General features: G+C 42.1%; 1 protein-coding gene across 3 annotated transcripts in view; it reads left to right on the forward strand.

Annotated features, from left to right (window-relative positions):
- The first annotated feature begins 1,726 nt into the window (after window positions 1-1,726).
- The window catches only part of SPPL2A (signal peptide peptidase like 2A), a 56,438-nt gene continuing 43,786 nt past the window's right edge, over window positions 1,727-14,378 (forward strand). For 2 of the 3 annotated variants that reach the window (XM_024193895.2, XM_024193897.2), the window contains exons 1-4: window positions 1,728-1,924; window positions 7,555-7,674; window positions 11,358-11,543; window positions 12,335-12,424. In XM_024193895.2, the coding sequence (XP_024049663.1) occupies window positions 1,871-1,924; window positions 7,555-7,674; window positions 11,358-11,543; window positions 12,335-12,424 (450 nt within the window). In that variant the 5' untranslated portion in view covers window positions 1,728-1,870. Of the gene's footprint in view, window positions 1,925-7,554; window positions 7,675-11,357; window positions 11,544-12,334; window positions 12,425-14,378 lie in introns of all 3 variants that reach the window. The other variant, XM_024193896.2, reaches the window with a different exon arrangement.

Here is a 14,378-nt window from a genome sequence, read left to right on the forward strand (position 1 = left end):
ATCAGAAAAGATTACAGGGATCTTGGGCCTGATGCTGAGAGGTGCTAAGTGTCCTTGACTCACACTTCAGCAGGTGCTGAGCATCTGGCATGATTGGGCTTTTTGTTTTCAGTTTTGATTAGCTCCATACAACTATAGTGATGTATAAAGAATAAATAAGAGTTTCAGAGCAGTTCTATTAAAAATGAGTAACAGACAGGCTATTAGTTTATTATCCAGAAATTGTCAGGTGCCACAAAGGAAAGGCAGCACATGCTGAGATATACATCAGGGACTTGATGGCTTGGAATATTGGTAACAGACAGAGCTTGTCATTTTTAGGTCACTATTTCATATGCAGTTGGAGTTGGAAACTAGTGTCCAAAGTTGTGTTCCTCTGGAACCATTGCAACCCTGATCCAAAGCTCTATGTAAAGACTTGGTGGCCTCACTCCAGTGGCTAGTATAAAAACAATTTTCATCAAAGAGCCAATGGACTGATTGATTTCATACCAAGTGCTCTACCCTCCCAACTCTAGCCATTTTCCCACCCTCCCACTGTGCTGAGTGTAATTTAATCCCCTTTTAAATTTTTGTCTGTTGTTTCACTTTTTCCCCTCCCCTCTTTCCATAGGTGCTGGAACTAGGGGTACTGCTGCACCCCTGGCTTGAAGTGGTTTCCATTATATATGGGGTTTAGTTTGGTTCAATGGCTCTCAGCACCCCCACTATACAAATTGTTCCAGCACCCCTGCCTCTTTCACAGCCCTTGTGAGTTTTGGTGGGATTCTACAGCAACACTTGCTGACCAAAGCCTTTGAAAAGAGTTTCTCTTTCCCTTTCTGCTCTGTCCTTGGCAGGAAAAGGAGTAAACACAGAGATCAGTCTCCCACGAAGAAACCATTGGAATATGCCATTATCCTTGTAGGGATATAGAGTTACAAACTTATTCTTTAAAAATTAAAGCTGAGAATGTCATGTTCTTACTTGAGTACTGGGACTTTAAAAAAAGCATCAAACAGTGGGAGACAGAGCTATGGTGTGGAGTGGGAGGCACATCAGCTGTTTCCCTAATTACAGGAGGAGAGTATAGAGACAGCAGTAAAGGAAGGAGCCTCCAGAAGGGAGCAAAGTGTGGAAGGTAGTACAGAAAGCCCAGCTTGAGTGTATATGTGTTTGAGGGGGCAGTGAAGGCCACCTGCAAGCTCAGCAACAGGCTGGTCCTATGTTTGGCAACAGAAACTGAAGCCATCACACAAGCCCTTTGCATGCTCCTTGTTTAATGGTGCAGCAGCAACACTCCAGAGGGATGCTGCAGTTGTCAGAAGAGGGAAACACTCAATTGGGAGTAGCAAGCAGGATGGAGGGGGCCTGGCCTTGTCCAGGGCCTTAGAAATGCAATGCAGCAGCCAAACCCTTTGCTGGAGGGCAATAGGGACAACAGTTCTGCCCTGGTTCACCAAGGACCGGCCCCGTCATCCCCACCCTCGTCGCCTAAAAGCTTTGTCCTGAGTTGGGGGGGGGGGCACAGCAGGGCTAGGACCGTGCGGGGCCTCGCTCCCCTGCTGGGCAAGGCATGCTCAGGGCAGCCCGACGCTGCGGGGATGGGCGGGCAGAGCGGGACGAGGGCTGGCTGCCGGACAGAACCTGCCCAGGAGGAGGAGGCTGCCCAGTGCTCCCGGAAGCGGGGGAAGGGCGGTCACATGTCCGCGCTGGCAGCCCGCTCCTACCCAGCCGGCTGAAGAGGAAGTGCCGCGCGCTCTGGGGGGGGGGCTCAGTCGGCGGCGCTGTGCAGGTTCCGTGTGCGGGCGGTGGCGGGCCCGGGAAGGCCGCTGGCGGAGGGCGAACCGGTGCCGGCTGCTGCCCCGGCGGGCGGAGGAGGAGGATCAGGATGAGGCGCGCCTGGCTGCTGTGGGCCGCTCTCTGGGCCCTGCTGCTCCCGCGGGTAAGGGGCTGCCGTGCGGGCGCTGCTGGGCCGCCGGCCCCCGCGATCGTGGGGAGGGCAGTCGGCGGGGCCGGCAGGGTACTAGGGAGTGAGCCGCAGCGGAGGTGGGGGCTGTGGGGGAGAACTGGGGTGGGGGCCGCCAGGGTGCTGTGGGGAGGAGAGAGGGGAGCAAGGGCTGTGGGAGAGAAGTGGGGGGGCAGGGGCTGTGGGGAAGGGGCCACGAGAGTCGGCAGGGGGGTAAGAGTTGGACCTGTGGGGGGTAGGCCGGCAGGGGGCTGTGGGGAAGGGGGGCGAGAGCCGGCGGGGAGTTTGGGGGGGGAGGAGCTGGGGGTGGTGGTGAGGGCACCGGCAGGGGGCTGTGGGAAGAGGGGGGCGAGGGCTGTGGGAGAGAGCTGGAGCTGTAGGGGGAGGCGAGGGCCGGTGCAGTGGCAGGGAAGGGGGGGCAAGGGCTGGCAGAGGATGTGGGAAACGGGGGGCGAGAGTCGGCAGGGGACTGTGGGGGCGAGGACTGTGGGAGAGAGGTGGAGCTGTGGGGGGCGAGGGCTGGCGCGGGGGTTGTGGAGTGAAGGGGGGGGTGAGGGCCGGCAGGGGGCTGTGGGAAGAGCGGAGGGGGGTGCGAGGGCTGGGGGGGGGAGAACTGGAGCTGGGGGGGCAAGGGCTAGCAGGGGGCTGTGAGGGGAGATGCAGTGTGGGGCTGGGGTGGTAGACCTGGGGGGGGGGGTGGCGGCATGATGTCATGTTGAGGAGAGGTTGGTTGGCATCATATGGAGGGTGGTTGAGTTCACAGTCCTGGACTGTGCAGTGTGAGCTGCAGGTCACAATTGCAAGACTGTGGAGTAGGGTGATGAGATGGTAGTGGACATGGGTCCTAGTCATGTGGGCTGGTGTGAATGGGTTTGGGTGTAGGACTGCTTGTGTGAGCTAATATGATTCTGTGTCAATTCTGCTGTGTGCAAAAGGTGTCTTTCTATCCCAGCTGGTGAACTGGTTGTGATGAGAACCAGTCATTTTCTCCCCTGTTGGGAACTCTGCTCACTTTCAGAACCAAACTCAATCACAGCTTGTTTTGTTGAAGATCTGAAATGTCTGTCTGAAAAAGATGGATTGGCTCTTTTGGGTTTTCCAGTTCCTATCCAGGATCAGAAGTAAAACTGCTTTAAACATTATGACAGAGGCCATCCTGGTAGTATTTCTAGCTGGGCCTGAATTGTCAGGGTATTTCCAGTCCAACTCTGCAGACTAAAGGTCAGAAAAATGTCAGATAAATATGCAATCTTTCAGATGCTTCCTAACCTCACACCTGATCTTTTGAGGTCCATTCTATCCATAGGTCAGTGCTGATTGGCCTCCTCCAACAGGAGGAAACTTTTTATAAACATACCTATTGTTGCTACTTATCAGCTCCATAGCGGGCACCTTAGTATAGCTGGTGTTTTGAGTACAGTGTTGTATTGACATGCTCTTAGTAGGATTATGTAACATGCTTAAAACACTGGCGGTCACCTAGAGCCTGTATACATTAACAATGAAACTATGGCTACTGCTAATGGAAGTTAAATGGTGATAGCAGTGTTGGGAACGTTTAGCAAAACAATGTAGTGTAGTGTTGAAGAACAAGTGATCACTTCTTTAGAAAAAAGATTACTACTGATGAAAAATTAGCACTGCAACTTTCATAACACCATATTTATTTATACCTCTCTCATTCATACACAAGAAAGTTCCAATAATGGAAGGGGCTAATGTGAAAGCCTCTAGTTCTTGCTGCTCAAACTCGCTCCTGTCTCCATTTGAAGTAAGATGATCAATATCATGACTTTTAATTGCCAGCAGTTTATATTTTTAGATGAATGGGCTTAGTTTAAGAGGTAAAGATTGGCATCTCTTTTGCTTATAGTAAATCATTAAATAACTCTTCAAAATCTGTCTTAACTTTATCTAGTAACTGAAGGACTGTACCTTTAAAATACTAACAAAATGTGGCTATTTTCACACTTTGCTTTGTGAGCAGATGTTCACTCTCAGAGCCTGATAAAATGGGTTGCTTTTAATAAGAATTTTTGCCATTCAAACAGGACAGACCTAGAACTCTGAAACAACTACACAGGAGCACCTCTTGCTTTTTTTCTCCTTTTATCCCAAGGTCTCGTTTGCTATACGAGATGGTTAATGCCTTTCAAAGAAGATCACAGAGAAATACAAGCTATTAGTGAACTTCCTATATACATGGCAGGCATCAAATTCCAAGCGTCTCTTTTTCTACCTCTCTCTTGGTTATTAATATTGCTTAAGTCTATACCTGGCAGATAACAAAAACAAAAAGAAATCTAAAACCTACAACAGGGCTTGCCGACTCCTTTTGCTCTATTAATTCATTCCTGATGTTAAGGTAAGTGCCTCTTTCAAGAAGAGTCAAGATGACCAGCTTTAAATTATGGCATAATTTTCCTTAGTTCCCAGTCAATTACTTTCTTCTGGCAACACCTAACTGAAACAAGAAATGACACCTTTTCTTTCATTAGTCACCTTCTAGATATCATTTTTTTAAATTATAGATCTTTATCTGGAACATGGAAAAGAAATGTTACATATTTCCTTTATTGTGGACAAATTCATATAGTGCCTGACTATTTTATGAGTCTGCATTTGTTTTATATTTAATCACGTATGTATCAAACTGGGAAATTAAGAATTTAACTTAAAAAAAAAAAAGGCTTTTAAGTATTTATAATAAATATAGTTTCAGAATCCATCCTCTAATGTGCCCCTCCAACAATCTTGCCAAAAGACTGTTGGCAAGAATTGTGAATAATATATTCATTTTTAAAAAAACATAATTATAGGAATTGCCATACAATAACATGTCCACAGCTGGAGTTCTTCTTTGTTTCTGTCAGTTAGTGGCCAGCTTTGAGAAATACAGGTGAAAAGTGCTATATCAGAAAATTATTATGAAATTTGGTTACTGACCACTTTCAGAAATCAATTTTCAGACGTTAGCATCTTAATTTTTCTTCTGTGCCTGCACACACATACAAGGATTACATCATGGTATAAACTATAAAATCCTGTCTTAAAAATCCTATAAAATCAGGATGGATAAAAATCAATGATTTAAAAAAAATAAAAAAAATCTGATTTTTTTTCTTTAAATCAGATTTTTTTGATATAGCTCAAAGATATCTCATTATGGAATAGGGATTATAAATTCTAATTCTGTAGTATGAGACAATATATTCATGTAATGTTTAAAAAAAGTTTTGTAAATGAGTTCCAATAGTTCATGGATTGGGGACCCAATCTCATGGGGCTCCAGGAGCTTCTGTATAGATTATTTAGGTTAATGTTTCTGTCTTCCCAATGGGACTCAGTGCTCAGTCTAGAACAGGGGTGGGCAAACTTTTTGGCCCGAGGGCCACATCTGGGAATAGAAATTGTATGGCGGGCCATGAATGCTCAGAAAATTGGGGTTGGAGTGCAGGAGGGGGTTAGGGCTCTGGTTGGGGGTGCAGGCTCTGGGGTGGGGCCAGAAATGAGGAGTTCAGAGTGCAGGAGGGGGCTTCAGGCTGGGGCAGGGGAGTGGGGTGGGAAGGGATGCAAGCTCCGGTTGGGGGTGCAGGCTCTGGGTTGGGGCTGGGGATCAGGGGTGAGGGGTTCAGAGGGTGGGAGGGGGATCAGGGCTAGGGCAGGGGGGTGGGGTATGGGGAGAGGCTCAGGGGTGCAGGCTCCAGGCAGTGCTTACCTCAAGAGGCTCCCGGAAGCAGTGGCATGTCCCTTCTTTGGCTCCTACGTGGAGGCACAGCCAGGTGACTCTGCACGCTGCCCCGTCCGCAGGCACCGCCCCTGCAGCTCCCATTGGTGCGTCAGAGGGGGGGCCATGCTGCAGCTTCCAGGAGTCTCATGGAGCAGCCCCCAACCCTGCTCCCCGGTTGGAGCGTCAAAGGGGGGTCATGCGGCTGTTTCTGGGAGCCGTGTGGAGCAGCCGCCAACCCTGCTCCCCGGCTGGAGTGCTGGAGTGGGGCAAGCTTCAGACCCCGCTCCCCAGCGGGAGCTCGAGGGCCGGCTTAGAACGGCTGACGGGCCGGATCCGGCCCGCGGGCCATAGTTTGCCCACCCCTGGTTTAGAAGATACCATCAAAGATGCTTAGTTTTGCAGTTCTCAAACTGTGGATTTGTGTCTCCAGAGATAACGTGCTTGTTAACAGCAAAAATGTTTTTAAATAAATATATAGAGGTGAGAAATAACAGACCTCAACCCTACTGTTCCTCTGCAAATTTGTGTACACAGAGTCAATCCCTTATCTCTCTCTAAAAGTGCAAAGTTTCAAAAAATTTCAAAAGCTTGAATGTTTAACTAAATTCAAAAATTCATATGCTGGCTTTGTTAAAATATTATATGTTTGCTGTTTAAGAAAAAAATCCAGAATACATAACGTTGTTGTTTTAGTTAAATAAAACAATTTAAATGTCTGTCTAGTGATCTCCTAATACAGCATGGAAAGAAAATCCTCCAAATATTATTGATTAACCTGTTGAATTGGAGATACTTATGAAGTCATTGGGAGGTGAACTATCTGCTTCAATTACCTTTGGTAAATGAAATAACCAAACAATCATTCATTTTCTGATTATAGCTGTAAAACTCATCTGAAAAGTTTTCAAAATAAATCACCTTAAAAATGTATAGTGTACACTTTCTAAAAATGAAACCTACATCTATCTCTGAGTTGTGAAGAATATGTATTAAGGTTATAACAACAAACAAGCATGCACTTTTATGTAGAAATCCATGATTAAATCGAGTCTTCCTGACTAGTGATTTAAATCAAATCCACCCTGTATAAAATATAGCTTCTTTGATTTACAGGTGCCCAAATAATTTGCAACCAAGTATTCCCACAATTTAGAATTAAGTTTAAAATTTAAATTAAATATGGGGTGCTGTGTTTATCCTCCCTTCTCTCCCATCCCACAAAAAAAAGAAAAGAAAAACACCCCCAAACCAACCAGCAAACCAAAACTTCCAGGCCAAGACTGAATCTTTAGAATTGCTGTAACTCCAGGAAAAACATAAGGCTTAATCATACATCTACTGCTCACAAAAGTAAATTTATATGAGCATTCCCAGTGAGGACTATGCACATGAGAGAAGGTATTTAAGATGGGGGCCCATGACTTGTAATATAAATTTGTACACCACATCCCCTATGCTTGCTATATCAGTTGTGTTTTTAATAACCTTTTTTTCCAGTTTAAAGGGAATGTAAAATCTTGTGTTTAGAATGTAAGAATGCTTTCCTGGAGGTTTCTGTCTCTTTAGGTTGCTCTTCACAGGTGTGTGTGTGTGTGTGTGTGTGTGTGTGTGTGTAAAATGAATATGCTGCATCTGAAATGTACTTGAGCATCACTGTTTCCTTGCTATGATTAGCCATGCAAACGCTGATCAGTTTTCCACTTTTCTACCTGCATTACAGAATCAAAACCAAGTTGTCAAGGTTAATCTTGTTACCTGTTCCATTTCTTTTTTGGATATTGAAACTTTTAAGTTGTCCTATTCTTATTTAGAAGAATATTATTTGTCCACTGATAGTGTAAACTGTGTTGTCTAATGCAGAAACTTCATATTGTAGGTAAATGCACAGGAGGGAATCCTGCATGCTTCTGGAAATGGGATACCCCCATTAACAAAGGATTACTGCATAAGTTACAATCCTTCATGGGTATCTCTTCCAAATACCCTGGATAACATTGTAAGTAGTTATGTAACTATACTGTCTAAGAATTATAAAACCAAGAACAGTTTTGGATCAAGTGGAATTTCTAGGAGAAATTACTGAGTAAAATCAATGCTATGTTAAATGTATATCCCAAATTAAAAAACATAGAGGACCAAAAAAGTGCCACCGTGGCTAAACAACTAAGAAACGGTTAGAGGCAAAAAGGCATCCTTTAAAAATTGGAAGCTAAATCCTATTGAGGAAAATAGAAAGGAACATAAACTCTGGCAAGTCAAGTTTAAAGGTATAATTAGGAAGGCCAAAAAAAGATTTGAAGAGCAACTAGCCAAAGACTCAAAAACTAACATAAAAAAATTTAAGTACATCAGAAGCAGGAAGCTCGCTAAACAATCAGTGGGGCCACTGGACGATCGAGTTGTTAAAGGAGCACTCAAGGAAGATAAAATCATTGCAGAGAAACTAAATATGCTTTGCATCAGTCTTCACTGCAGAGGATGTGAGGGAGATTCCCACACCTGAGCCATTCTTTTTAGGTGACAAATCTGAGGACCTGTCCCAGACTGAGATGTCATTAGAGGTGGTTTTGGAACAAATTGATAAATTTAACAGTAGTAAATCACCAGGACCAGATGATATTCACCCAGAGTTCTGAAGGAACTCAAATATGAAATTGCAGAACTACTAACTGTGGTATGTAACCTATCATGTAAGTCAGTTTCTGTCCCAGATGCCTAGAGGATAGCTAATGTGACCACCAATTTTTAAAAAACGTTCGACAGGCGATCCCAGCAATTACAGGCTGGTAAGCCTAACTTCAGTACCAGCCAAAATGGTTGAAACTGTAGTAAAGAACAGAATTATCAAACACTTAGATGAACACAATTTGTTGGGCAAAAGTCAATATGGCTTTTGTAAAGGGAAATCATGCCTCACCCATCTATTAGAATTCTTTGAGGGAGTCAACAAACGTGGACAAAGGTGACCCAGTGGATATAGCTTACTTAGACTTTCAGAAAGCCTTTGACAATGTCCCTCACCAAAGGCTCTTAAGCAAATTAAGCAGTCATGGGATAAGAGGGAAGGTCTTCTCATGGATCAAAGATTAAAAGATAGGAAACCAAGGATAGGGATAAATGGTCAGTTTTCATAACGGAGAGAGGTAAATAGTGGTATCCCCCAGGGGTCTGTACTGGGACCAATACTGATCAACATATTCACAAATTATCTGAAAAGGGGGTAAACAATGAGATGGCAAAATTTGCAGATGATACAAAATTACTCAAGATAGTTAAGTCCAAAGCAGACTGCAAAGCGTTACAAAGGGATCTCACAAAACTAGGTAACTGGGCAACAAAATGACAGATGAAATTGATAAATGCAAAGTAATGCACATTGGAAAACATAATCTGTACTAGACATACAAAATGATGGGGTCTAAATTAGCTGTTACCACTCAAGAAACAGATCTTGGAGTCATTGTGGATAGTTCTCTGAAAACATCTGCTCAATATGCAGTGGCAGTCAAAAAAGCTAACAGAATATTAAGAACCATTAGGAAAGAGACAGATAAGACAGAAAATATCATAATGCCTCTATATAAATTCATGGTATACCCACATCTTGAATACTGCATGCAAATCTGGTTGCCTCATCTCAAGAAAGATATATTGGAATTGGAAAAGGAACAGAGAAGGGCAACTAAAATGATTAGGGGTATGGAACAGCTTCTGTATGAGGAGAGATTAAAAAGACTGGGACTTCAGCTTGGAGAAGAAAAAAGAACTAGATAAGTTCCTGGAGGATAGATCCATCAATAGCTATTAGCCAGGATGGGCAGGGCTGCAACACCATGCTCTGAGTGTCCCTACCTTCTGTTCGCCAGGAGCTGGGAGTGGGCAACAGGGGATGGATCATTTGATGATTACCTGTTCTGTTCATTCCCTCTGGGGCACCTGTCACTGGCAACTGTCCGAAGATAGGATACTGGGCTAGGTGGACCATTGATCTGACCCAGTATGGCCATTCTTATGTTCTATGTTCTCATTAGGATAACTTCTAAATGGGTGCCACTGCTTATTTGCTGTCAAAAATAATCATAAAAAAGAATTTTTTAAATTTAGCACTGTGAATATATATTTAAGAGCCCAACTTCCACAATACCCCAAATGATACTGTCATGCTGTTTAGACACCAAATTTTAATGTTTTTAAAAAACCTTTCAAAGCCTAATATTGAAATGCATTAATGAAAGTTGAGAGAAATAAAAATCAGCAAAGTTTCATGTTTAGATTTAAACACTCATCTACTCCCCAAGTGTTCATAACTCTGATATTTTAGTATCAAGTCAGTTCTTGGCAAAAAAAAGTTAAAATGGTTATAAAAGAAAGTGTAATTGACTTTTGTTGTTTTCCAGACTGAATGAATCTCAAAAAAATAAATGTCAAAATGGAGAAAAATGAACTAGATTTTAAAAATATTTTAGTTAAGTGTTCTTGGAGACACTTTGAGTGAAGTGATTTTGTATGTAATACACCGTATTTTAGAACGTGATCTGTTTAAAACAAGAATTGCCAATATTGATCATCATATGCATTTGGGTAAAATATTAAAATATATATGTTAAAATATATTTAATTGCAAATGGGTTTTCAGGTGGCAGTATTTTAATGATTATTTGGAATTTATATCGCCATGCCTTACTCTTGGTCAAAACTTCTCCTTGAGCCAAGATTAGAAAAATCCCACATATACATGTTAAAGCAGTTTTTTTTCCCTTTCCTTTTGCTACCCTTGATGTGATTGGTAAATGCTATAGGTTTGGAAATAATCAAGAGAAATATTCTTTCCCTTGATTGGCTTGCTAAACCCAGGGTTGTGAGTTCAATCCTTGAGGGGGCCATTTAGGGATCTGGGACAAAAATCTGGGGATTGGTCCTGGTTTGGACTAGATGACTTCCTGAGGTCCCTTCCAACCCTGATATTCTATGATTCATAAACAAGGCTGACTCTGTACAAAACCAGAGGAAGTGTAACAGCCATTTTTCTGTCAAGGACCTACTGTGGCCAAACATAACTTGACTAGCCAAAGAAAACAGCTTGTTTTTTTAAATAGGACTTAATAAATGTTTTTAAAACTAAAATTAAATATACAGAAAAATTATTTAAACTACTAGTACTTTGTTTTAGGGCTAGCCTACTGTCTTGGTGTGAGTGTTGCAAGAGAACCAGAATTTGGATATGTATCTGAGTCACTGCTTCTTTGGCTGGTGAAACTCGTGTATGACATAGTTGGATTCTTTAGAGAGTTGCTGTCTGCTGCTCATCATAAACATATTCTGAAGACTAGTTTACAGAGTAGCATTGGCCTTGGAATAGGCTGTAAAACGTTTAAGACTGGTTCAGAAATCTCAAATATACTTAGTTGCTTATTTTTATACTTTTAAATTGTTTTTGTGATCTTAGTATTGCAATGAACCCACATGAACATGTCCCAGAAAGTTTATTCCTCTCCCCCCTACTGATTTCCTATTTTGAGTCCACATTGCTGAGTCAACTATCCCATTATATTTCTTAGTAGGTCTATTTACTCCCTGTAAATAAATGTTTTTGTGTTTATAAATAAATGGGAGAAACCATATTGGAAACTAATCTTTGATTTTTAGTTTTAACTTTTATATAACTTTTGATTTTTGTAGGCTTCCAGTAGTTTGGAGAACTTGACCTCCAAAGTGTTCTGCAGTAATTCTGAAGTTCCTTCTACTCTTGTAATAAAGGACAAGGCAGTTGTAGTGATGAGGGGAAACTGCACATTTGTGGATAAAGCGAGAACTGCTCAAAGTCATGGTGCTAAAATACTGCTGATTGCCAGTAAAACTGGTCTAGTAAGTTCTAACATTCTATGGCTTAATCTTTGTTAAAGTGACATTCTTAGTTGCATTTATTGTATTTTGACCTCTGTGGTCGTCTATTTTATGTACTCAAACTACTAGATGAAAAGGGTTATCTTTGTGGTTTTCTACTAATTTTAGTTGCATAATCTTTTAAGTGAAAATTTTACATTATATTAAGCATTAATATAATCCAGTACCTGTACACAATCATTGCTACAGAAAACAAAATCACTAAAAATATCAACTAATACAGAAGAACAAAAAGAGAAAAGTCGACAGTAACAACTGCAAGATAAGAACAGTTCTTTTAGATCATGTCTTATCACTTTGCCAGACATGCATGTCCTATTTTTCTTGCTCTTTTAAAATATTGGATATCTTTTTATGTACATTATTCTTGCAATTGCAGTTTGCGCAAATACATTTCTATACAGCAAAATACAATATTAATAGTATATCATCATTGATAATTGTTACTTTAAAAAAACTGAGTTAAACTTGTTCTAAAAGGTGGGTTATCCGAGTCAAACTATTGAGTTTTGATTATCTACATCAAAGCATAAGACATTTACCAGAACATCTCTGGGTCTATAATGTCAGCCTTTCAGTGTCTGTAGCATAGTTTTCCTTAAAATGTCTGAGAGTTTTTCTCTGTAGCTTTGAATCGTGTCTGCTGATTTTTGTTTGTGAACATAAATACTGGCATTCAGAGGGTATTCTGCATATAGAGTTGTGTTCTGAAATATGCTATCAAGTCCTCTCATATAGGTTTTTTGTTTTAGTCTTCTCTTTCAGGTAACAAGACTGATGTACAAAATGTAACCATTCCAGTTGCTCTTGTAAGATATAATGATATAATGGATATGCAGCAGGTAAGTGACTGATACAAATCATAAGTGATTACAGTATTTTATAATTTTTTTCATAATTACATTTATGATCTATCATTATTTGATGATCTGCCCCAATATTTTTATCAGGTAGTGCCCAGTTAGGCATGCATATTCTCTTTTTTCCTTGATTCAAGTGTTTAGACAATATCTGTCTTCTATCTTCATTTTCAGAGAAAGGGGATTGAGATTTCAGTCATGAAAGCATTAACTCGCTCTTTGACTCTTTCAGGCTAATCTGTAAGAGTGTTCCTTCAGCTTATAGTATAGAGCAGACTTTATTTCAGTTGTCCACTTGTTCATGCACTGTGATCTGTTTTTACACTTTATTGAAATGTACAGATTAGAAAAAGACTGACACTGAATTAGAAGAGAATATAGAACTGAAAATGTCATGACCAATAGCCAGCAACTCTTCCTTTTGACATATGGGATGCTGTATAGGACAAAACAAACATTACATGTGAATTACTTTTATTATAGTGTGACAATGCAATATATAATACTAATGTTCCAATAACAGATAGCAGTTGACTTTTCTTTCATGTTATATACAACCTTGATTATCTGAAGCTCAGTAATTCAAAACAAGGTAATTTTTTCTGAGTTCTATTAACTGCATCAAAAGTTACTTCAGATTTCCAAATGTATTCAATGCCCCTGTGATGTTCAGATAATTGAGATTATATTTTTCTGAAATTTGTGATATTTCTTGAATAGAAAGTAAAATAATCATCAATATGTTGCTAGCACACTCCATTCATTCGCTATTGAATCCTCCCTTCCTCATCTCCACTGGCAACTCCACTTTACAGTAACTCCTCACTTAAAGTCGTCCCGGTTAATGTAGTTTCGTTGTTACGTTGCTGATCAATTAGAGAACATGCTCGTTTAAAATTGCACGATGCTCCAATGTCTGGCAGCCGCCGGCTTTGTCCACTGCTTGCAGGAAGAGCAGCCCGTTGGAGCTAGCTGGTGGGGGCTTGGAACCAGGGTGGACTGGCAGCCCCCCTATCAGCTCCCCATTCCCCTAAGTTCCCTGTGCCGCAGCCACCTATCAATTGCTGGCAGTTCAGCTGTCCCTCCCCCCACTGCCATGTGCTACTCCTGCCCTCTGCCTTGGAGCTGCTTTCTGGAACCCCCTGCTTGGGGGGGGGGGGGGGGGGGAGGAAGGCTAATGTCAGGGTGTCCCCCCTCCTTCCTGCTCCTGCACCCCGCTTACCCCATTTCCAAAGAGCAGGGAGGACACATGACAGGGCTCAGGACGGAGGGAGCTTGCTGGCAGGAGCTGCTTTCTCAACTTGCTGATCTATTTAAAAAGGCAGTGTACTTAGAGTAGGGTCAGCGTACTTAAAGGGGCAATGCGCATCTCTCTCTCTGACACAGTGTGTGTGTCTCTGTCTCCGTCTGTCATGCTGTCTCCCCCCCCCCTCCATTCATGCTGCCTTGTAGAGTGTGAGGCTACATTAAAAACAATGTGTTAAGCCTTGAGGGCTCAGCTGATTGCTAGTTCATCATTTAACAGTAAGGCATTCCCTGAGGAATATCCCACCCTCTGACTTCACCACCTCAGCCAAGCTTCACAATCATCATTGCTGTGTACCAGTATTAAATTGTTTGTTTAAAACTTGTACTGTGTGTGTGTTTGTGTATATGTGTGTGTGTGTGTGTGTATATATATTTATTTATTTTCCCTGGAACCTAACCCCTCCTATTTACATTCATTCTTATGGGGATATTGGATTTGCTTAACATCGTTTCGCTTCAAGTCGCATTTTTCAGGAACATAACGACAACGTTAAGCGAGGAGTTACTGTATTCCCTGTGGCCAAACTTGCTTGTCATGTTCGGTTCCTTGTTCTTCTCCCACATCCAGGGCCGGCTCTAACTTTTTTGCTGCCCCAAGCAGCAAAAAAAAGCGCCGAGCCCCCTCCCC

Source organism: Terrapene carolina, unplaced genomic scaffold (genome assembly GCF_002925995.2).
Source record: "Terrapene carolina triunguis isolate 2854851 unplaced genomic scaffold, T_m_triunguis-2.0 Scaffold67, whole genome shotgun sequence".
Lineage (NCBI taxonomy): Eukaryota > Metazoa > Chordata > Testudines > Emydidae > Terrapene > Terrapene triunguis.